General features: G+C 38.0%; 1 protein-coding gene and 1 pseudogene across 3 annotated transcripts in view; one reads left to right on the plus strand and one right to left on the minus strand.

Moving 5' to 3' along the window:
- Window positions 1-237: 237 nt before the first annotated feature.
- The window catches only part of SLC41A2 (solute carrier family 41 member 2), a 128836-nt gene continuing 104995 nt past the window's right edge, over window positions 238-24078 (minus strand). For 2 of the 3 annotated variants that reach the window (XM_029205370.1, XM_029205369.1), the window contains exon 11: window positions 238-655. In XM_029205370.1, the coding sequence (XP_029061203.1) occupies window positions 470-655 (186 nt within the window). In that variant the 3' untranslated portion in view covers window positions 238-469. The remainder of the gene's footprint in view (window positions 656-24078) is intronic. The other variant, XM_029205371.1, reaches the window with a different exon arrangement.
- On the plus strand, window positions 5325-6720 carry LOC114885492 (annotated as a pseudogene).

Raw genomic sequence — 24078 nt, forward strand, 5'->3', positions numbered from 1 at the left:
AGGTGGGCATAGTTAGAACCATTACAAACTTGGTTGGGCCCCTTTCATTTTATAGTCTGCTTTGCAGTACAACACATCTGTGAGACAAGAAAGGCTAAACCAGAACTCTGTTTCCTTTAACGTGGCATTATGAGTTAAACAGTAATACATTACATTTCTGCTATGTCTGTGGTTTTAAAATTATTCATTGTAAACATCCTATATTCTTTCCTATTTATTTCAGAGCTTGAGTCTATGTCTATGTCAAATTATCATTTATTCTATGAAAAGCAGCACAAATACTGTTCATTCTGGTTTCAGCACAAATTCTTTAAAAATAAAATGTTAAGGCCATTTAATGGAATCAGGGCCAACTGAAGATTACCCTCGCAGAAGTCAAACTACTGAAATAAAAGTTTTGAAAAAGAGCTATAAGTGGTTGTCTTTGTGTTTTCCTTCTTGGTAACTTGAGAGTGGTTTGTAGGATTTATTAGTCTCCAACATCTCCATCTCGATCTCCGATAAGCCAAAGAAAATGAAAACTTAAGGCTAACAAGGCTGTCCCGAGCAGATCACCCAGTGCCGTCAGATAGGGGATGGAGAAGCTATCCGGGTCCTTTCCTTTCCTCCAGAAATGATGGACCATCCAGTCAGCAATCCACAGCAAGGTAAACACCTAGAAGAGAGCACCAAAGATTACTCCTGTCGCCTGGACAGTCCTAGCCCAGTAAACACAGCCATAAGCCTAAGCCACTGCTCTCTGAAGGGAAGAGAATGCGTCTAAGTCAAGAACCTCACTGGAAAAGAAGAAAGAGTTAATTGACAGTAACATTTTCTTTTCACAAGAAAAATACTATGTATTGCTGCAATTAATAAAGTTCTTCTTCAACTTGTCACATATATCTTCTCATTTTCTTCTAGCCTTCCCCAAACCACCATGTTCCTTACATTTAATAGTATTGTACATTTTGGCAAACCACTGTTGTTTCAACTTCTTCCTATATGATAAATCTGTGAAGAAGGAAGAAGACATACGAAGAAGGAAATAAAAATAAGGAATAACATTCTCCTATTGCAGGTACAATCAAATAAAATAAAGATGGAGAACCGACCATTTACTTACTAATTATAAGGCCATTGGTGGCTTGTCAAGGAAAACTTCGTTTCAATGGTAAGAACAGTCACCAGAAGGTAAGGGCACTGAGGAATGACTTGTTGATACAGATACAGATATATTTATAGATAGGTAGGGTCAAAATATTTCAAAGGGCTATTCAAACACTAAGGTGATATAAGTATTTTCTAGGATATCAGGAATATTAAGACCTTTGTAATGCTTTGAATTTTGGGATCAGATAAATGATTTTTTTCTTTCATCCATTTAGAGTAAGAGGATTCTCTAGTTTTCAAACACCTGAAGTATTAAAAGGGATTTGGGATTAGAGAGGTTAATATTCACTGGTTTGGGACAAGTTGGCAAGTACAGGATACTGGTTAAGAGCATATTTCTACACCTGCTGGCTAACTACAGGCAAGTCACTTAACCTCTTTGTGTCTCTAAATGGACATTAGAGATGACAATGGCATCTACTCTCACGAGCATGTTGTGAGGATGAAATGACAGACTGAGTAATTCAGTGCCTGGCACACAATACACTTTCAACAGACGTCTGCGTGGTAGTGAGAACACTGGTACGTAAAGGAGGAAGCCCGCCTAGGTCTAGCCGAGCCCAGGGTCTGTGACCTTTTACTACTCTGACAAGTAGGCCATGAAGGTGAGGTGTCTGCCTTGGGTTCCAAACTTCTGTGCTGTGGTTTAGCTCTGACACCTTTACCAGGAAGGATGGTGGCTTGTCCAAGCTGAGAGCCATATACTTAATCCAGACGAGGGAACTTCACATGTCTTTGGACATCAGTCAGAGAGAGAGGTTGTACTTTAAGTCCTGTTTTCTTTTGTATGAGGCTGATTCTTCCTTAGTGTTTCATGGCAAAGACTGTTTTGGAATCATATTGTCCTGTTCTTCATGACAATCTGTTTTGCGTGTGGAGGAAGCATGGAATGTTAGAAATAATCCTGGATTTGGAAGTCATAAGATCTAGATTTGATTTCCACTTTGGCCATTTATCAGCTATATGACTCTGGGCAAGCTTCTTACCATTAACCCTCAATTTCCTCATTTGAGGAGAACAAAACCAAAACGGGCCTCATATCTGCCACACTTACTTTGAGATAATTAATAAGAGCCTCAGTTTAGGAAGATGAAGAGAAACGTAAAGAGGCGGCACAGTCTCAAGTTACATTAACAAAAGCATAGTGTACAGACCGAGAGAGAGCCACCCACACTGGACCCTGGACGGGTCAGGCCACAACTCGGCAGTGTGTTAGGAACTTGTTCACCCCTGTGCTTCCAGCACCTAGCAGAGTGACTAGCTCACAAAGTAGACCCTTGATATCTGATTGAGGGCATAAAAATCAGCAGGAGACAAGGTCATTCATATAAGAGACTCCTATGAGAACAAGAACTGTTTGTCCTGGGCAAGGAGGGCAGGAGATGTAAACTTAAGAAGGTTATTGTGTCAGGAGACACTGGCTTATAACACACAGTGTCATAGGGTAGAGTTTTAGGGTAAAGGGTAAAAGTTACCAAAAGTTACCAAAACAACTTAAAAAAAAAACAACAATTTGGGCTGTCTGTATATGTAACGAATTATGTAGTAAACTCTGTATTACTGGAGTATATCAAGGTTCAATAAAGAAATTTTTTGATTGTGTGAGTAATATGTGCTGGAGGAAACAAAATTTTTAAAGAGAATGAGGGTAGCTATTTTCTCTGGGATTGGCAGGAAATACAAACAAATAAATCCATATTGTATATTTTTTACAACATTATGTATTTATATATTAATAATATGAGTATATTTATATAAATTTATATAACATACATCATACATATGTGATATATAATTTACTAATTCGTGGTATAACATTTACACTGAATGGGAGATTTGTCTAGAACAGGGGTTGGCAAACTATAGCCCATGGGCCAAATTCAACCTGCTGCCTGTTTTTTGTAAATAAAATTTTATTGGAACACAACTCTACCCATTTGCTTATTTATTGTGTATTTAGTCTATTATTTAATCCTCACAACCTTCTTATTAAGTAGGTACTGTTATCATCTCTAATGTTCACTTGGAGAAGGTGAGTCAGAGAGGGTAAGAAACCTGTTTTAGTACTACAATGACAGAATTATGTAGTTGGGACAGAGACCATATGGTCCATAAACACAAAATAGAACTAAAATGGCATCCTTACCTCATACTCCCAAATAAATTCCAGGTAGAGACAAATATAAAAAGCAATACTTGGACTTCCCTTGTGGCACAGTGGTTAAGAATCCACCTGCTAATGCAGGGGACATGGGTTCGAGCCCTGGTCTGGGAAGATCCCACATGCCGTGGAGCAACTAAGCCCATGCACCACAACTACCGAGCCTGTGCTCTAGAGCCCGCAAGCCACAACTACTGAGTCGGCACACCTAAAGCCCGGGCTCTGCAGTAAGAGAAGCCACCATAATGAGAAGCCCGCGCAATGGAACGAAGAGTAGCCCCCGCTCGCCGCAACTAGAGAGAGCCCGCGTGCAGCAATGAAGACTCACCGCAGCCAAAAATAGATATAAATAAATTTATTAAAAAATAAAAACAATATCTGCCTAGGCATATCTTACCCAAAAAAAAGCAATACTCAAAAAGTTTTATAAGAAAATGTAAGAGAAGGTCTTTAAGACCTTGATGTAGGGAATGATTTCATAAATAAAATGCACAACATATTAAAGGAACCGTTTATAACTTACATTAAAGATTCCTGTGGTTCAATAAATACCATAAATAAAAGTTAAAAATCATGCCCCAGGCTTGGAAAAAAATCTCTTCACTACACATAACTGACAAAAAAATTAGTATTCAAATACTAAGAGAATATCCAGAGAACTCCTACAGTTCATTAGAAAAAGAAACAATTCAACAGAATAGAAGAGGAAACCTAAAGCTCTAATAAATATATGAAAAGATGCCCAACCTCACTAATAATATGGGGATGTAAATTAAAACCACACTAAACTCCATTTCATATCCATCTGACTGACAGAAATCACCTTTTAAACAACAATAATAGTGAACATTGTTTTTGAAATGGCCCTTTACGGGGCCATGCGGTATTCAAAGAGGTTAACGTGTATGAACTGATTTAATTTTCAAAACATCTCTGTAAAATGCTATCGATTTTTACTATCCCTCTTTGAGGTATGAGGAAACAAAGGCATTTATAGAGTATAAGAAGTCTGCCCAAGATCACGCAGCTCATAGGGAGTCAGGCTCAAACTCATCCACTCAAGTTTAGTATAACACTAAAGCCCAAGTTCTCATCCATCAGTGAAGTACATTGTCTTGGTAAAAAAGAACTCCACATTGACAACGTGCACAATTATTAATACTTTGGAGAGCAATGTGGCACTGCGTGTTAAGTGTGAAGATGTGCAGCTCCTTAGTTCAACAATTCCACTAGAAACAATGATTTCTTTCCCTCTTGCAACCCTAAAAGGATAAAACTATGTAGGCTAAAGGAGGCTAGCCTAAGGGGCTCTGCTGGGTCCAGGTCCCATGTGGCTACCCAAGGACCAGGAAGACCAATATCTTGCTGTACTGTATGCATGCATACTAAGAGAGATGTGCAAGGATATTCACTGCATCACTGTTGTAAAAGCCGAAAATTGGAAATAAACTGAAATGTCTATTGAAACAAGAAGGGCTAAGTTAACTCTTAGGTCATACAACTGAACACTTATATAGAAGCTAAAAATGAATGAAAAAGAGGGACTTCCCTGGTGGCATAGTGGATAAGACTCTGCGCTCCCAATGCAGGGGGCACAGGTTAGACCCCTGGTCATGGAACTGGATCCCACATGCATGCCGCAACTAAGAGTTCTCATGCCACAACTAAGGAGCTGGCAAGCTCCAACTAAGGAGCCCTGGAGCTGCAACTAAGGAGCTGGCAAGCCACCACTAAGGAGCCTGCCTGCTGCAACTAACACCTGGTGCAACCAAATAAATAAGTATTTGAAAAATAAATAAAATGAATGAAAAAGAGCTACATGAATTAATATGAGTATGTCTCAAAAGCGTAAGGCTGAATGAAAAAAGCAGTATAAATAAATGATTCTAATAAGGTTTATAAATATTAAAAACAATATGTTATTTATAGATACACACATCTGTAGCGACAGTATAAAAATATGCATGGCAACGATACATACCAATTTAGAATGCTAATAACTGCTAGGAAGAGAATGAAATAAGACCAGGAAGGGATATCTAGGAGGCACCAACCATAGGTATGATGTATTTTTATTGAGCATTTTGAAATAGTTGCTTAAGTAATTTGCTAATGGTTGATAAAGCTGGGTGGTAATTACATGGTTATCTTATTTCCTATCATTTCCTGTACATTTGTGTTTCGTAATACAAAGTGCAAGCAGCTGGGGCAGCGGCAACTCACTGACCAGGGCTGCCCGGGCTACTACTTAAATACCTACCCAGGGGGATGCCTGAGAAAGGAAGGCAGTAAGTATGCCCTGTAGAATCCATGACAAGCTTGGACTTGTAAGGACCAAGTAGTGCTGAGGCTAACACCAAAGGATTATTTTAAAGTCTGTGAATGACTTTTCACGAAGATGGCGCCGCAGGGGAAGAAGGAAGCCCCTGACCTCCCAAAGCTGAAGCCAAAACAGAGGCTTTGAAGGCCAAGAAAGCAGTGTTGAAAGGCATCCACAGCAACAAAAAAAGATCTGGATGTCATCCGCCTTCTCATGGCCCAAAACACTGTGGCTCAGGAAGCAGCCCACATATCCTCAGAAGAGCGCCCCTAGGAGAAACAAGCTTGACCACTACGCCATCACCAAGTTGCCCCTCACCACCGAGTCAGCCATAAAGAAAACAGAAGACAATAACACGCTGGGGTTCACTGTGGATGTCAAGGCCAACAAGCACCAAATTAAACAGGCTGTGAAGAAGCTCTATGACGCTGACGTGGCTAAGGTCAACACCCTGATCAGGCCTGACCGAGAGAAGAAGGCATATGTTTGGCTCCTGACTATGAGGCTTTGGATGTTGCCAACAAAACTGGGATCATTCAAACTGTCCAGCTGGCTAATTCTAAATATAAAAGTTTTGACTATAAAAAAAAATAAAAGTCTGTGAATGGAGTAAGCAAATGTCTGCAATCTCTCATCATTCTTTCAACCGTCCTGCCCAGGTGGGAGAGTAAAGGGATGTATTCTAAAGAAACTGAATGGGAATGACTCAGGTCTCAAGGGTACCAGACACTACGAGGTACTGGCAGAGGATGAGGATGAATTGGAAGTCTGCACAGTTCACAGTGGGGTTCTTTCAGACCTTTATTTTGTTCCAAGAACAGAGGCAGGCGGGAGTATAACTCCCCAGAGAGGAGGTTAGATGTTCAAACTTGGACGGCTCCCCGTGAAATGGCCAACTACCCCAGATCCTCCAACAGTAAAGTGCCCAGTCAACAGCCTTCTCCCACCTCCAAGCTACTTAACCTCTCCATGCCTCAGTTGCCTTCCTGTACAATAGGGAAAACAATCCCTCTCTCATAGAGATGATGAGATGAGCATTAAACAGGGCAGAGCACTTAGAACGGTGCTGGACACATACAAAGAACATAATAACTATTTGCTATGAATTAAAAGAAACCAGGTCATATATGAGTAACAAGAATCTGACTTTTCAACAGCTGCACTAGTAGAAAAGGGAGAATACCTTCAAAATCCTGAGAGAAGAGTATTTCCAGTCTATAAGTCTGTGCCCAATTTATCAACTGAGTGTTGAGGGTAAACTACAGTCAACTTAAGACATGCAGGCACTCAGAAAAATTATCCCATGTTCTCTTTGGAACTTTCTTGAAAATGTTTTGATGCAAAATGAGGGAGAGAACCAAGAAAGAGAAAGACCTGAGATCCAGAAAATAGAAGTGCCAACCTAAGAGAAAGTGAGGGAAACCTCAAGGGGAAGAGCTGTGCAGTGGGCTGGCGACAGAGTCCAGACAGAGCTAGAGGGTGGACGGCTCTGGAAATGAAGTCCCAGGATAAAGGCAAATTGGTAAATTATCTGAAATAACAGAGTTGGGGGAAGGGACTAATTATAGGTGGGTGACAGTTGTGACGGAACACTTGAAAAAAATTAAGGATAGGGCTTCCCTGGTGGTGCAGTGGTTGAGAGTCCACCTGCCGATGCAGGGGACACGGGTTTGCGCCCCAGTCCGGGAAGATCCCACATGCCGCGGAGCAGCTGGGCCCGTGAGCCATGGCCGCTGAGCCTGCACGTCTGGAGCCTGTGCTCTGCAATGGGAGAGGCCACAACAGTGAGAGGCCCGTGTACCGCAAAAAAAAAAAGATACATGCACCCCTATGCTCACAGCGGCACTATTCACAATAGCCAAGACGTGGAAACAACCTAAATGTCCACTGACAGATGAATGATTAAATGCTCCAACCAAAAGACACAGACTGGCTGAATGGACATAAAAACACGACCCATATATATGCTATCTACAAGAGACCCACTTCAGACCTAGGGACACATACAGACTGAAAGTGAGGGGATGGAAAAAGATATTCCACGCAAATGGAAATCAAAAGAAAGCTGGAGTAGCAATTCTCATATCAGAGAAAATAGGCTTTAAAATAAAGGCTATTACAAGAGACAAAGAAAGACACTACATAATGATCAAGTGATGAATCCAAGAAGAAGATATAACAATTGTAAATATTTATGCACCCAACATAGGAGCACCTCAGTACATAAGGCAAATGCTAACAGCCATAAAAGGGGAAATCGACAGTAACACAATCATGGTAGGGGACTTTAACACCCCACTTTCACCAATGGACAGATCATCCAAAATGAAAATAAATAAGGAAACACAAGCTTTAAATGATACATTAAACAAGATGGACTTAACTGATATTTATAGGACATTCCATCCAAAAACAGCAGATTACACTTTCCTCTGAAGTGCTCATGGAACATTCACCAGGATCGATCATATCTTGGGTCACAAATCAAGCCTTGGTAAATTTAAGAAAATCGAAATAGTATCAAGTATCTTTTCCAACCACAATGCTATGAGACTATATATCAATTACAGGAAACATACCTGTAAAAAATACAAACACATGGAGGCTAAACAATACACTACTAAATAACCAAGAGATTACTGAAGAAATCAAAGAGGAAATCAAAAAATACCTAGAAACAAATGACAATGAAAACATGATGACCCAAAACCTATGGGATGCAGCAAAAGCAGTTCTAAGAGGGAAGTTTATAGCAATACAAGCCTACCTCAAGAAACAAGAAACATCTCAAATAAACAACCTAACCTTACACCTAAAGCAACTAGAGAAGGAAGAACCAAAAAACCCCAAGTTAGCAGAAGGAAAGAAATCATAAAGATCAGATCAGAAATAAATGAAAAACAAATGAAGAAAACAATAGCAAAGAACGATAAAACAAAAAGCTGGTTCTTTGAGAAGATAAACAAAATTGATAAACCATTAGCCAGACTCATCAACAACAAAAGGGAGAAGACTCAAATCAATAGAGTTAGAAATGAAAAAGCAGAAGTAACAACTGACACTGCAGAAATACAAAGGATCATAAGAGATTACTACAAACAACTATATGCCAATAAAATGGACAACCTGGAAGAAATGGACAAATTCTTAGAAAAGCACAACGTTCTGAGACTGAATCAGGAAGAAATAGAAAATATAAACAGACCAATCACAAGCACTGAAATTGAGACTGTGATTAAAAATTTTCCAACAAACAAAAGCCCTGGACCAGATGGCTTCACAGGTAAATTCTATCAAACATTTAGAGAACAGCTAACACCTATTCTTCTCAAACTCTTCCAAAATATAGCAGAGGGAGGAACACTCCCAAACTCATTCTACAAGGCCACCATCACCCTGATACCAAAACCAGACAAAGATGTCACAAAGAAAGCAAACTACAGGCCAATATAACTGAAGAACACAGAAGCAAAAATCCTCAACAAAATACTAGCAAACAGAATCCAGCAGCACATTCAAAGGATCATACACCATGATCAAGTGGGGTTTATCCCAGGAATGCAAGCATTCTTCAATATACGCAAATCAATCAACGTGATACACCATATTAACAAATTGAAGGAGAAAATCCATATGATCATCTCAATAGATGCAGAAAAAGCTTTTGACAAAATTCAACACCCATTTATGATAAAAACCCTCCAGAAAGTAGGCACAGAGGGAACTTACCTAAACATAATAAAGGCCATATATGACAAACCCACAGCCAACATCATTCTCAGTGGTGAAAAACTGAAACTGTTTCCACGAAGAACAGGTACAAGACACAGTTGCCCACTCTCACCACTATTATTCAACATAGTTTTGTAAGTTTTAGCCACAGCAATCAGAGTAAAAAAGGAAATAAAGGAATCCAAATCAGAAAAGAAGATTTAAAGCTGTCACTGTTTGCAGATGACATGGTACTATACATAGAGAATTCTAAAGACTCTACCCGAAAACTACTAGAGCTAATCAATGAATTTGGCAAAGTAGCAGGATACAAAATGAATGCTCAGAAATCTCTTGAATTCCTATACACTAATAAGGAAAAATCTGAAAGAGAAATTAAGGAAACACTCCCATTTACCATTGCAACAAAAAGAATAAAATACCTAAGAATAAACCCACCTAAGGAGAGAAAAGACCTGTATGCAGAAAACTATAAGACACTGATGAGAGAAATTAAAGATGATAGAAACAGGTGGAGAGATATACCATGTTCTTGGATTGAAAAAATCAACATTGTGAAAATGACTATACTACCCAAAGCAATCTATAGATTCAGTGCAATCCCTATCAAACTACCAATGGCATTTTTCACCAAACTAGAACAAAAAATTTCACAATTTGTATGGAAACATAAAAGACCTTGAATAACCAAAGCAATCTTGAGAAAGAAAAACAAAGCTGGAGGAATCAGGCTCCCTGACTTCAGACTATACTCAAGGTACAGTAATCAAGACAGTATGGTACTGGCACAAAAAAAGAAATATAGATCAATGGAACAGGATAGAAAGCCCAGAGATAAACCCACACACATATAGTCACCTTATCTTTGATAAAGGAGGCAAGAACATACAATGCAGAAAAGACAGCCTCTTCAATAAGTGATGCTGGGAAGACTGGACAGCTACATGTAAAAGAATGAAATTAGAACACTTCCTAACACCATACACAAAAATAAACTCAAAATGGATTAAAGATCTAAATGTAAGGCCATACGCTATAAAACTCTTAGAGAAAAACATAGGCAGAACACTCTATGACATAAATCACAGCAAGATCCTTTTTGACCCACCTCCTAGAGGAATGGAAATAAAAACAAAAATAAACAAATGGGACCTAATGAAACTTAAAAGCTTTTGCACAGCAAAGGAAACTATAAACAGGATGAAAAGACAACCCTCAGAATGGGAGAAAATATTTGCAAATGAAGCAACTGACAAAAGATTAATCTCCAAAATTCCAAGCAGCTCATGCAGCTCAATATCAAAAAACAAACAACCCAATCCAAAAATGGGCAGAAGACCTAAACAGACATTTCTCCAAAGAAGATATACAGATTGCCAACAAACACATGGAAGAATGCTCAACATCACTAATCATTAGAGAAATGCAAACCAAAACTACAATGAGGTATCATCTCACACCAGTCAGAAGAGTCATCATCAAAAAAATCTACAAACAATAAATGCTGGAGAGGGTGTGGAGAAAAGGGAACCCTCTTGCACTGTTGGTGGGAATGTAAACTGATACAGCTACTATGGAGAATAGTATGGAGGTTCCTTAAAAAAACAGAACTACCATACGACCCAGCAATCCCACTACTGGGCATATCCCCTGAGAAAGCCATAATTCAAAAAGGGTCATGTACCAAAATGTTCACTGCAGCACTATTTACAATAGCCAGGACATGGAAGCAACCTAAGTGTCCACTGACAGATGAATGGATAAAGAAGATGTGGCACATATATACAATGGAATATTACTCAGCCATAAAAAGAAATGAAATTGAGTTATTTGTAGTGAGGTGGATGGACCTAGAGTCTGTCATACAGAGTGAAGTAAGTCACGAAGTAAAAAACAAATACTGTACGCTAACACATATACATGGAATCTAAGAAAGAAAAAACAATGGGTTCTGAAGAACCTAGGGGCAGGACAGGAATAAAGACACAGACGTAGAGAATGGACTTGAGGACATGGGGAGGGGGAAGGGTAAGCTGGGACGAAGTGAGAGAGTGGCATGGACTTATATATACTACCAAATGTAAAACAGATAGCTAGTGGGAAGCAGCTGCATAGCACAGGGAGATCAGCTCGGTGCTTTGTGACCACCTAGAGGGGTGGGATAGGGAGGGTGGGAGGGAGACGCAAGAGGGAGGAGATATGGGGATATGCGTATATGTATAGCTGATTCACTTTGTTATAAAGCAGAAACACACCATTGTAAAGCAATTATACTCCAATAAAGATGTTAAAAAAAAAAAATGGATGAATTGATGTCTCCACAGTCTGTTTTAGCTCTAAAGTACAAGGGTAAGAAATCTGTGGTCATAAACCACATAGTGATTGCTCTCCTTATCTCTGCATTTCTTCCTCCATCCCTCCCACATTCTTAGTCTCATAATTTAATTTAAGTTCCCTTCCCATGCAATTTCTTTTTAAAGGTATTGTGATGACTTAAAGGTCAAGCAGGTTTAAATTTATTAATTTTTTTTACAGGTTAACAAGGATATCAGTGTTTCCTTGGAACACTGTATAAATGAATTATTAAAAGCACAGTAAGTATCAGATACTTCTTAATGAAACATGCTTTATTTTCAAACTAAATGATTATTTAAGGAATGTATTCTTTTTTACTGGGAAAACACATCAAAAATCTAACCAAGCGTAGACTGTATTTTACATGGTCTGTTTGTTTTTTATGAAATATGCACAACTTCTTTGGGTAAATATACCTCCTTAAAAGGCAACTTTGTTGCTCCAGCTAATTATGCATGTTCTAGATGTATTACTTGGAATTTAAATAAATATATAAAACACATGAATATATATTTGCTTTGGATGATTGATTCTCTCGGCCAGCTCCTTCTCTGAGCTGGAATCAACATTCCCATCTACTAGCATCCCTTCAATGCCCCATTGCCAGTAACAGCCTTGTGTATCATGTGAAGAAAGATGATTTCTTTGGGAGAGGAGTGCTTAGAAATATGATACAAATAAACACCAGGAATAGCAAATTAGTACATTTCTTCCTAAGCCTTACAAAAGCTGAATTCATTTTCCCTATAAAAATATGCTTCCCTAATCCAGTTTCCAGACTGCTAATGCTACTCATTAAAATCTAATATTTAAATGTCAGTTAAGAATTTAGGATTATCAGTCAACAGGAATTCAGTCTACTCCTGATATACAGATAAAATGTCTTTTCTTTGGCCTGAATTATTTTTGTGAGGTGGCAGGTGGGGGAAGGTAGGAAACAAACAAACCTTATTTCGAGGAGTCCCTAATAATCACCAAACTTCCCAAGGAATCCATGGCACAAAAATGGTTAAGACTTTCTGTCCGAAAGAAACCCTCAGAATGTGTTCAGGAGACAATATAACAATATTCACAGTCTTGATTTTTAATAGCAAAAAACTACAAACAACCTAAAAGTCCATTAAAAGAAGAATAGATGAAAAAATCATGGAATATTTATACAATGGAATACTATATAACTAAAATAGATGAACAACAGTTACCCATATGAATGAATCTCACATAGAATGCCGAGCAAAAGAAGAAAGCCACTTAAACACAAATTCATTGATTCCATTTATAAATTTCAAAACCACGCAAAACTAAAACCATATATTTTTAGGTATCCAAATAAATGCATAATCATAGGGAAGAGCAAAAACTTTTTAGCCATACAATTCTGAATCAATAGTTTGCTTTGGGGAGGAGGGAGGAGCAGATAGGTATCTTTAGAAGGTATAGGTACTAGGGTATTGGTAGTGTTATAATTCTTAAGCTGACTGGTGAGTGTCCTGGTGGTCACTGTGTTATTACTCTTTATACCTTGTAGATGTCATTATTGTTTACCTATTCAATATTTAATATGCAATTAAAAATTTTTAAAGGGAATTCCCTGGTGGTCCAGTGGTTAGGACTTCACACTTCCTCTGCAAGGGGCACAGGTTCGATCCCTGGTCAGGGGACTAAGATCCTGCAAGCCGTGTGGCGTGGCCAAAAAAAAATTTTTTTTCTTAAATACAATAATTTTTGGCTGGGAGTTCATTAACCCTGGCCTAGTGATCCTCCCTCATGTGACCATGTCATTCTGTTCCAATCATGCAAAGAACTAGTGATAGCCAATGTCACTTAGTATTACGAAATGACAACCTGAAAATCAAGAAGAAAGTCAAACTGAAGACGTTTCTTAGTTTAGTAATAATAAGCAAAGAAGATGGAAATAAAACATATACAAACTGCTAGAGGAAACTAACATTTATTGACTATCTCTTACATGCTAAATAAAATTACTTTAATGCTGTTAATATCCATAGAATATTAAGGAAAGATGCAATCAGCAGAGATCAGGCCCTGAACAACTTAGGTGTTCCCTCTTCACGCTCTGCCTGTAGCCCAAAGATGGCTCTGCTTCTAATACCATCCCTTTTCAAGTAGGAAGACTTTGTTGCCCAGCAGAACATTTCACTGGAAAAAAGAATATTCATTCATTTAAAACTATTTATTGAATGCCTTTCTAATATATTACTCAAATTTGAGAAATAATTTTTTGAAGTAGCACACCAAAATATTTGTGGTGGTAGTCTTGAGTATGGGGATTATGGACAATTTTACAATGATGAACATGTGTTGCTTTATGATAAGAAACAAAACTCAATAAACTAAAAAAAATCCCCATAAAACAAGACCAAAAACCACTTCCTTGTCTAAGCTCAGCATGGAGGTCTGTTTTTTCCCTTTACTAGGTGAGATATCATCTCAGAGAACAGATTTAAAAGGATAACTTTGACATCTATAGGAATTTAGTAATGGATATTGCTAGAAAATGAAACTACCTGAAAAAAATTTTAATTGCAGGTAAAAGGAAAAGAGTCAGAAATACAGCTCTGAACTTCTATGACATAAGTAAACAAACCCTGAAAAGAAGACAACTTATTTTTATGGGAGGGGATAAAAGTAAGGGGCAAAGAAATAACTAAGATATTTGAAACCTAGAAAATCAATCTTTTCTTGATATTAGAAGGGTCTACAGTCATTAGTTAGAGACAGAATATGGAGAAGAGCAGAGAATAGAACTGGATGTACAAAGGCAAGGAGCATGCTTAACTAATTAACATTTTAGAAGAAGCAGCTATGAGAAGTGACAAGTGTGAAAACCCAGATATGATCAACCTGGACTTCTGTAAGGTTTGAGATACAGTATCAGACAAGGATTCATAACTATAATTACTGCTGCTGTTGAAATGCTAGCACACTAAGAACTCTATGCTAAGCGTAGAGAATAAAAGGATGTTGATTTGGAATCACAGAGAGAAACACATCTACATTAGATTTGATTGTTTGGCATATTTATACCTGTAAAAGTACAAATACTCATGAAAGTGAGCTGAGATCTACTAAAGAAGAGAGTTTGCAATTAAAAATTTTTTAGAAAAGTTAAGGCTTAAAAGAGAAGAGCAGCTAAAGAATAGACATATAAATCTATGGAAAAGAATACAATTTAGAAATAGACCCACATATAGTAAATTGGTTTTCGACAAACATACTAAGGTCATTGAAGGTGAGGAGGACAGTTTTCCCAACAAATGGTGCTGCAACAGCTGGGTATTCACATGGAAAAATATAAACCTCAATCTGTATTTCACGCCATATACAAAAATTAACCCAAAATGGATCAGAGATACAAATAAAAGCTAAAACCAGAATATTTCTAAAAGAAAATATCCCTAAAACTCTAGGGATTGGCAAACATTTCTTAGGACACAAAAAGCACTAACCATAAAGAAAAAATTGATAAACTGAACTTCATTAAAACTGAAACTTCTGCTATTAAAATATATGATTAAGAAAATGAAAAGACAGTGCACAGATTGGGAGAAAGTATTTCCAATGCCTATATCTGACAAAGGACTTGTATCCAGAATATATAAAGAACTCTTACAACTCAATACCAATTAAAAAAATGGACCTAAGATTTGAACTTCACAGAGGAAAGCATGAATGGCCAATAAATCCATGAAAAGATACTCCATACTATTAGTCATCAGGTAACTGGAAATTATGATCACCATGAGATTACCACCAATACACCCATGGGAATGGGTAAAGGTAAAAAGACTGACAATACTAAGTGATGGTGAGGATGTGAGGCACACAAAACTCTCAAGCTAATGGTAAGGCAGATGGTATAATCACTTTGGAAAACAGCTTGGCAGTTTCTTATAAAGTTAAACAAGCATCTTCCACGCGATCCAGTAATTCTACTTCTGGGTATTTACCCAAGGAAAATAAAAACATATGTCTATACAGAGACTTGTACAGAGACTTGGATATACTCATCCAATAGAATGTTAAGGAGCAAAAATGAAACAAATTACTGATACATGTAACAATATGGATAAATTCCAAAAATATATGCTGAGTAAAACAAGGAAACAACAAAGAGTACATACTTAGGTTCATTTATATTTAATTCTAGAAAAGGGAAACCTAATTTATGGTGACAGAGAACTGATCAGTGGCTGCCTAGAGCCAGGGATGGATGGGAACTGACTGCAGAGAAGCAGGAGGGAGCTTTTTGGGGGTGAAGGTAACGTTCTATACGTTGACTGTGGTGGTGGTTATGTGGTTGTACACATATGTCAAGACTCATCAAACTTCACACTTTACATGGGTGTATTTTACTGTATGTAAATTATATCTTAATGTTATTTTCCTTTAAATTGTTTTTGTAGGTTGGAGAGGTCATCTTTGTATGTCAAGTAGCAGTGGAGCACACAGGAGGGGTTTGACAAATATCTGTTGAGCTTTTGAACCTGTTTAGAAAGGGAATGCCTAAATATATACAAGGACTCTGGTAGAGTTTTCTTCCCAGCAACAGCCTAGAGCAGGAGTCAGCAAACTACAGCCTGTAGGCCAAATTTGGCCCACCACCTGCATGGCCCATAAGCTAAGAACGATTTTTACATTTTTAAATGGTTGAAAAAAATCAAAGGAAGAATAGGATTTTGTAACCTGTGAACATGATACGAAATCCAATTTTCAGTATCCATAAGTAAAGTTTTTTGGGGACACAGCCATGTTCATTTATTTACATATTGTTTATGGCTGCTTTTGTGCTGTCTTGGCAGATTTGAGTACTTGTGACAGAGACCATATGGCCCGCAAGGCCTAAAATGTTGCTTACCTGGCCCATTACAGAAAAAGTTTGCTGATCCCTGCCCTAGTATAGAGCCTCTTCCCATCATCCTCCACTAATGAAATTACCAGGTTAAGTTCTTGACCCTTTTACTTATCCTGTGATGGAGTAGACATAACAAAGTCTTTGAAGTAATACAAATCTAAGTTCAAATTTTATCTACTACTTAACTACTTCTATTACTTGGGCAAATTTTTAACGCTTTCAGTTTTTATATTTGTCACTTGAGAAGTAGGGAAGACAATACATATCTCAGAGGACTGCTCAAAGGATTATATGAAATAATGTGAATAAAATACATATTGTCTGGCAGTTAACAGACATCATAAATATTCGTTCATATTGTCCTTCTAAGTGAGCCATTTAAGAACAGTGGGTTGTCAAATGGGGCAGAGGAAGAAAAAGAATCTGATCACCCACCAAAGGTTACTGTTCCCTACTTGGCCTCAGTTCTACTCTGGCAGAAGTTAGTTATCAACCTTCCTTTACATTTTTTTTTTAAGCTCTTAATGCCTATTTCTATACTTAATATAAATGCAATCACGTATTATGTGCTCTTTTTGTGTCTGGCTTCAACCTTAGGTTTGTGGGATTCACAATATTGTTGTGAATATACTGTTGCATAAAGGTGTAGATCATTCATTACCCTTGCCCTATTCATTGTGAAATACATTTTATTTCATTGTGAAACTTTACTTTTTAAAATAACGTTAAAGTTTAGCATTCTGATCAAAAAGAATAAAATACCTAGGAATAAACCTACCTCAGGATGCAAAAGACCCGTACTCTGAACACTAGGATGCTGATGAAAGAAATCAAAGATGACACAAACAGAAGGAAAGATATATCATGTTCTTGGATTGCTTAGAGGAATCAATATTGTCAAAATGACTATACTACCCAAGGCAACCTTCAGATTCAATGCAATCCCTATCAAACTACCAATGTCATTTTTCATAGGGCTAGAACAAAAAATTTTTAAACTTGTATGGACATATAAAAGACCCCGAATAGGGCTTCCCTGGTACCGAAAAAAAAAAAAAAAAAAAAGACCCTGAATAGACAAAGCAATCTTTTTTTTTTTTTTCTGTGGTATGCGGGCCTCTCACCGTTGTGGCCTCTCCCGTTGCGGAGCACAGGTTCCAGATGCGCAGGCTCAGCGGCCATGGCTCATGGGCTCAGCCACTCTGCGGCATGTGGGATCTTCCCTGTCTGGGGCAAGAACCCGTATCCCCTGCATCGGCAGGCGGACTCTCAACCACTGCGCCACCAGGGAAGCCCTAGACAAAGCAATCTTGAGAAAGAAAAATGGAGCTGGAGGAATCAGGTTTCCTGACTTCAGACTATACTACAAAGCTACAGTCATCAAAACAATATGGTACTGGCACAAAAACAGATATTTAGATCAATGGAACAGTATAGAAAGACCAGAAATAAACCCATGCACCTATGGTCAATTAATCTAAACAAAGGAGGTACAAATACACAATGGAGAAAAAACAGTCTCTTCAATAAATGGTGCTGGGAAAACTGGACAACTATATGTAAAAGAATGAAATTAGAACATTTTCTAACACCATACACAAAAATAAACTCAAAATGGATTAAAGACCTAAATGTAAGGCCAGATACTATAAAACTCCTAGAGGAAAACATCAGCAGAACACTCTTTGACGTAAATTGTAGCAATATTTATTTGGATCCGTCTCCTACAGGAATGGAAATAAAAACAAAATAAACAAATGGGACCGAATTAAACTGAAAAGTTTTTGCACAGCAAAGGAAACCATAAACAAAATGAAAAGACAACCCACAGAATGGGAGAAAATATTTGCAGTCATGCAACTTATAAGGGATTAGTCTCCAAAATGTACGAACAGCCATGCAGCTCAATATCAAGAAGGAAACAACCCAATCAGAAAATGGGGAGAAGATCTAAATAAACGTTTCTCCAAAGAAGACACATGTGCTTCTCCAAGAAGCACATGAAAAGATGCTTCCCCAAGAAGCACGTGAAAAGATGCTCAACATCACTAATTATTAGAGAAACGCAAATCAAAACTACAATGAGGTTATCACCTCACACCAGTCAGAATGGCCATCATCAAAAAGTCTACAAACAATAAATGCTGGAGAGGGTGTGGAGAAAAAGGAACCCTCCTACACTGTTGGTGAGAATGTAAATTGGTACAGCCACTATGGAGAACAGTATGGAGGTCCCTTTAAAAACTAAAAATAGAGCTACCATATGATCCAGCAATCCCACTCCTGGGCATATATCTGGAGAAAAACATAATCCGATCAGATACAAGCACCCCAATGTTCACTGCAGCACTATTTACAATAGAAACAACCTAAATGTCCATCGACTGATGAATGGTAAAGAAGATGTGGGACATATATACAATGGAATATTACTCAGTCATAAAAAAGAATGAAATAATGCCATTTGCAGCAACATGGATGGACCTAGAGATTATCATACTAAGTGAAATAAGACAAAGAGAGAAAGAAAAATATATGATATCACTAATATGTGGAATCTTAAAAAATGATACAAATGAACTTATTTTCAAAAAGTAGAAACAAAAAAAAAAGTAGAAACAGACTCACAGAATCAGAAAATAAACTTATGGTTACCAAAGGGGAAGGACAAATTAGGAGGCTGGGATTAACATATACACACTACTATATATAAAATAGATAATCAACAAGGACTACCGTATAGCACAGGGAACTCTACTCAATATTCTAATAACATCTATGGGGAAAAAATCTGAAAAAGAATAGATATATGTAAACGTATAATTGAATCACTTTGTTGTACACCTGAAACATAATATTGTAAATCAAGTATACTCCAAAATCAAAAATTTTAAAAATCCATTAAAAATAATAAAGTTTAGCATTCTGTTTAAGTGGTTAAGATGTTTAAAAAACCTACTGTTAAGTAGTCATTTATAGAATATTTTGCTTGTACTTGTTAAACATGTAATATTACGTTTTAAAAAAGCATCATCTTCAAATTGTTTTATGTATATGTTTCACCTCTCCATCAGATTTATTCTCTCTTTTATTTTTTTATTTTATTTTTTTTGTAGTATGCGGGCCTCTCACTGTTGTGGCCTCTCCCGTTGCGGAGCACAGGCTCCGGACGCGCAGGCTCAGAGGCCATGGCTCACGGGCCCAGCCGCTCTGCGGCATGTGGGATCTTCCCGGACCAGGGCACGAACCCGTGTCCCCTGCATTCGCAGGCGGACTCCCAACCACTGGGCCACCAGGGAAGCCCTATTCTCTCTTTTAGATGAGAAATCTTGTCAAATATCTGCCCTATCACCCAAACAAAGTACACTCAATATATCTGGAATCCAATTTAACAAATATTTATTTTTATCTAACATAGAAAACACTGTGATAAGCTTTCTGGAGCATTTAGAGAAGAATAAGACACGGTTATTGCTTTCAGTGAGATCAGAATCTAAATGAAGAAATATAATTGAAATGCCAAAAATAATCCAAGAATAATATAAAGCTGAATATTCATTTTATAAATATTTACTGTACCAGGCAGGGGCTGAATGCTGAGTCTACGATGATGAATAAAACATAATCACTGAATGAGCCTGAACTGGCAACACAGTCTGCTGTCCTCTGGGAAAAAAACGGAAGAGACCTTCAGCAGAGCTGGAAAGTAACACCACAGGGAACCTAAACTGAAGTTCTCCAGAGCACTTCCCAAAGCAGATGACTCACGGAGGTCGATTATTAACCGAAGATTCTCAGAGCAAAGAGATGAGCACACAAAGTAGACAGCTTCCACCTAAGACCAGCAAAGTAACAGTTACGGTTACAGATAAAAGAATGGTTTGGGAGTTTCTTTTGGCCAACCAGAACCATTTCCAACACTTCATATGATACCTGAATTAATGTTACAGATGAAGTAAAACAATCTGTATCTAAGCTAAAAGAAAAGGCAGTCTGGCTACCTAGGGAATCATTAGGACATGTTTTCTTGGTTAGGCCTGAAAAATCTTAGGTTATGGTAGTGAAATATATTCCACTCCCTTCTTACAATACTTCTAATTATTCTTTATCTCACACTTAATGTTTATTGTCCAGTGTCTCAAATGTTTCAACCCAGCCACTGTCCCATCAGATGTTTCAATAAATAATTCAAAGACCCCTCCTCCCAAAAGGAATTACACTGATGGACTCAAACTGAAAATCAGATACCCCATCTTCAAGAAGAATCAACAACAGAGGTGAAGGTCTGGACAATCCTTAATGAAATCCTGCAGCTTTGACTGAGTGAGGAACAAGAGTGGAGACTGAGAGAGTAAGAAGTTCCCACACTCCCAGGAAAAGACTGATCTTTAGCCATGGTAACAAGAAGCCACCAGAACTGATTTTAAATTCATTCAATCAATAAACAACTTGCCTTACTGAATGCATTTAGAAGGCAGCCGATCAATGATAGTCCTTGCTTCTGAAGTAGGCAATTAGGAACAAATCCGGTCTAATAAATACACCTCTGAGGACCAACTAACAACAGTAGTCACACCCAAGTATCCACATCTCTACAGATGACATAGGCCTACTCAAGCTTTTGAATATCTGCCCATCCCTGAACTCCAGGCATCCCTAAAACCCTACAAAAGATCAGTAATTTGCGCTGCTTGGAGAGAATTCCCCTGATCCTTTACAACAGTGAGCAATAAATTCAATTTTGTTTATTTACTTTGGATATTGAATGATGGTCTCATCATCTTTTGACACCCTTTAAACACCCCTTTTAATAAATGCAAAAATCTTTAGAGACCTTTTGCTTTTACACATTTCCCTAGATGGTACAAAAAAATCACAACTTAGATTAGCCTTGTTATGCAGAACTAACACAGACATTTAGCTTTAAAATAAAAAAGAAGTATGGTGCTAAACATCTATTTTTTTAAATAGCAAAAAAATTTAAATTATCGAATCATTCAAGTCAGTGTTTTCTGGCTGAATATTCTGGGGTCACAATCAACCAAGATTTTATTCTGGCAAATTTCTTGAAAAATAGTTTTTATGCTTTCCAAGTAAGTGCTTTCACATAGCTGTGTTATAAGATTTTTTTTTTTTTCCAGATGATGTGAAAATTCCTCTAAGTCATGTCTGCAATTGCAGCAGAACTCGGAGCACAGTCAGTAACATCCTAACCAGCACGCTAGAAAAAGAGAACTCGGCTTCCCTGGTCCTAACTGCGTCCTTGTCAGGCTTGACAGGATGGAAAAAAGCTCCCTTTCTGAATGCCTTGCTCCACAGGGCTCTGGCATGCCGTGCCTCCAATGAGGCAGGCAATCATTTCATCTTCTGTGCTTACTGGCCTGGAGCCCAATCATACCTGTCCAGAGAATTAATCATAAATATGGATTTAGGAAAGTGTATCAATTTTAAGACCCTACAACCTAAGCTATAATAGCATAACACACTATTGTATCACAAAAAGGCAATCCCAGGGCTAAAAAGGAATCTCAAAAAGTCACCTGTTTCAACTTCCTTCCTTCACCATATTAATCAACTCCCAAAGTTAAAGTAGCTATTTTTACAACTAGAAAAAAATTCTTAGAACTGTAGGTCCTCCCTTTACATTTCCTTTATCATTCTCTTCACACTTTCCATTCAACCCAAGCTGACAGACAGAAACCAATTAAGAGACAGAGGCAGAACAGTCACAGAAAGAATAAAGAGATCCTTACTTTCCTGTTGGAATCTGGTGGACTTATATCCTGAGAAATGAGGAAAAAATGCGAGTGAAGTCAGGCAACCTGTTAAAATCTCCTGGTTGCTTAGCTCTTTCCTTTGAGATGCCATCTGGGAATAGGATTTGACTCAGTGTCGTAATAAAAGAAAAGACATAACCACACCATTTAACAGGGGCCTACTATGTGCCAGGTATTATACCTGCTGTGCAAAGAGGAATCATTATCCTCATTTTACAGGCAAGAACAATAAGACCCCCCCAAGGAATCAAGTAACTTGCCCAAGGCTAAGCCAATTAACTTGCTCAGCTATTGGGTGGGTATCCTGGGATTCCAATTGTGGCCACATTACCACCATATGGCTACATTTTCCTTACATAGAAGAATGACTCCAAGGATTGAGTCGAGTATTAGAACCATGGTAGAGACTCAATGCTAGATTCCACAGGATCTGATCCACTCAGTGATACCCTAAGAGACTCACTGCCCCAGTAATCCACAGCTATTAGAGATGATATTAAAATGATGAGACAATAATAGCACCTTACATGCATTATCTCATTTCATCCTTATAACAACCCACAAAGCAGGACTACTCTTAGCCTCTTTTTACAGCTGAGAAAACAGATGAGAGATTACCTTGATCAAGGTGACACAGGCAGTGAGTCGTGGCAGTGAGTGGTGGAAATCAAAGCTCAAGCCCTTCCACATTATATGAACTGCATCAGAGGAATGTGTCAGGTCTCTCAAGTTTGTTGGGAGTGGGAAAAATGTTGAAAATCATCGTTCTATAGAATAAAATGAATTCTTCAGTCTGGTCTGCAAGACCCTTCATGATCTTGTCACAATCTGTAGTTTTCAACCTTATTTTCTATCACTGCCTTTCATAAACCCTATGCTCCAGAAATTTTCTTAGTATTTCTGTAAATACCCTGAGTCTTCTCAGTTACTTAATGCTACTTCCTTTTTGCTGAAGTGGCATTTTCTGTGGATTCCACAAAACAAAATTGTATCCATTATAAAGGTCCCCTCCCTCCCTAGAAATATACTCTCCCACTACTGAACTTCCGTAGCACTTAGTCCTTCTCTCAGGACCTATTCACGTCCTTGACTGGACTCCTACTTGACTTCAGTAGGCACAGATTCCATATAAACTCTGTGGAACGAATGCAATTTGGAGGCAAAACACCTGGCTGGAAGAAATATGAAGATCTAATGAAACCAGAGAGAAGAGGCAGCTTTAAGCCTCCAAGAACTGCCATCCTGAAAACTATGACCCTCCCTAGGAGCAAAACAAAATGTCAAACTTGTTCTTGTAAAACACAAGTGGTTAGGATTGTAGACTGGATCAGGACTCCGTCTTGCTGAGTGGACTTGGACCAGCTACTCAACTTCTCTCCAGGTCGAGTGCCTCATGTGTAAGTGGGAACTAATAGTATAACTTACCTCATTGGGCTGTGTTAAGTACTCAGTGAGTTCATACATGTAAAGTACCTAGAACGGTGCATGGCTCAGAATAAATGCTATATAAATATTTGCTATTACCATTTTGGAAACTCTTAAATATATGTATTGAAAAAGTGGCTCAGAACACCAAACCTCAAGAAGGGATCTGTCAGAGACGGAAAATTTTCAGAATGAACAATTTAGGTGATAAGGAGATAAGCCGGCTTTTAATATAAGAGAGCCAGTACTCTTTTCCTCTCAAAAGTTGCAGATCAAGAGGAGA

Source organism: Monodon monoceros, unplaced genomic scaffold (genome assembly GCF_005190385.1).
Source record: "Monodon monoceros isolate NGI ecotype Baffin Bay Population unplaced genomic scaffold, NGI_Narwhal_1 Super_Scaffold_6, whole genome shotgun sequence".
In the NCBI taxonomy this organism is placed as follows: Eukaryota; Metazoa; Chordata; class Mammalia; order Artiodactyla; family Monodontidae; genus Monodon; species Monodon monoceros.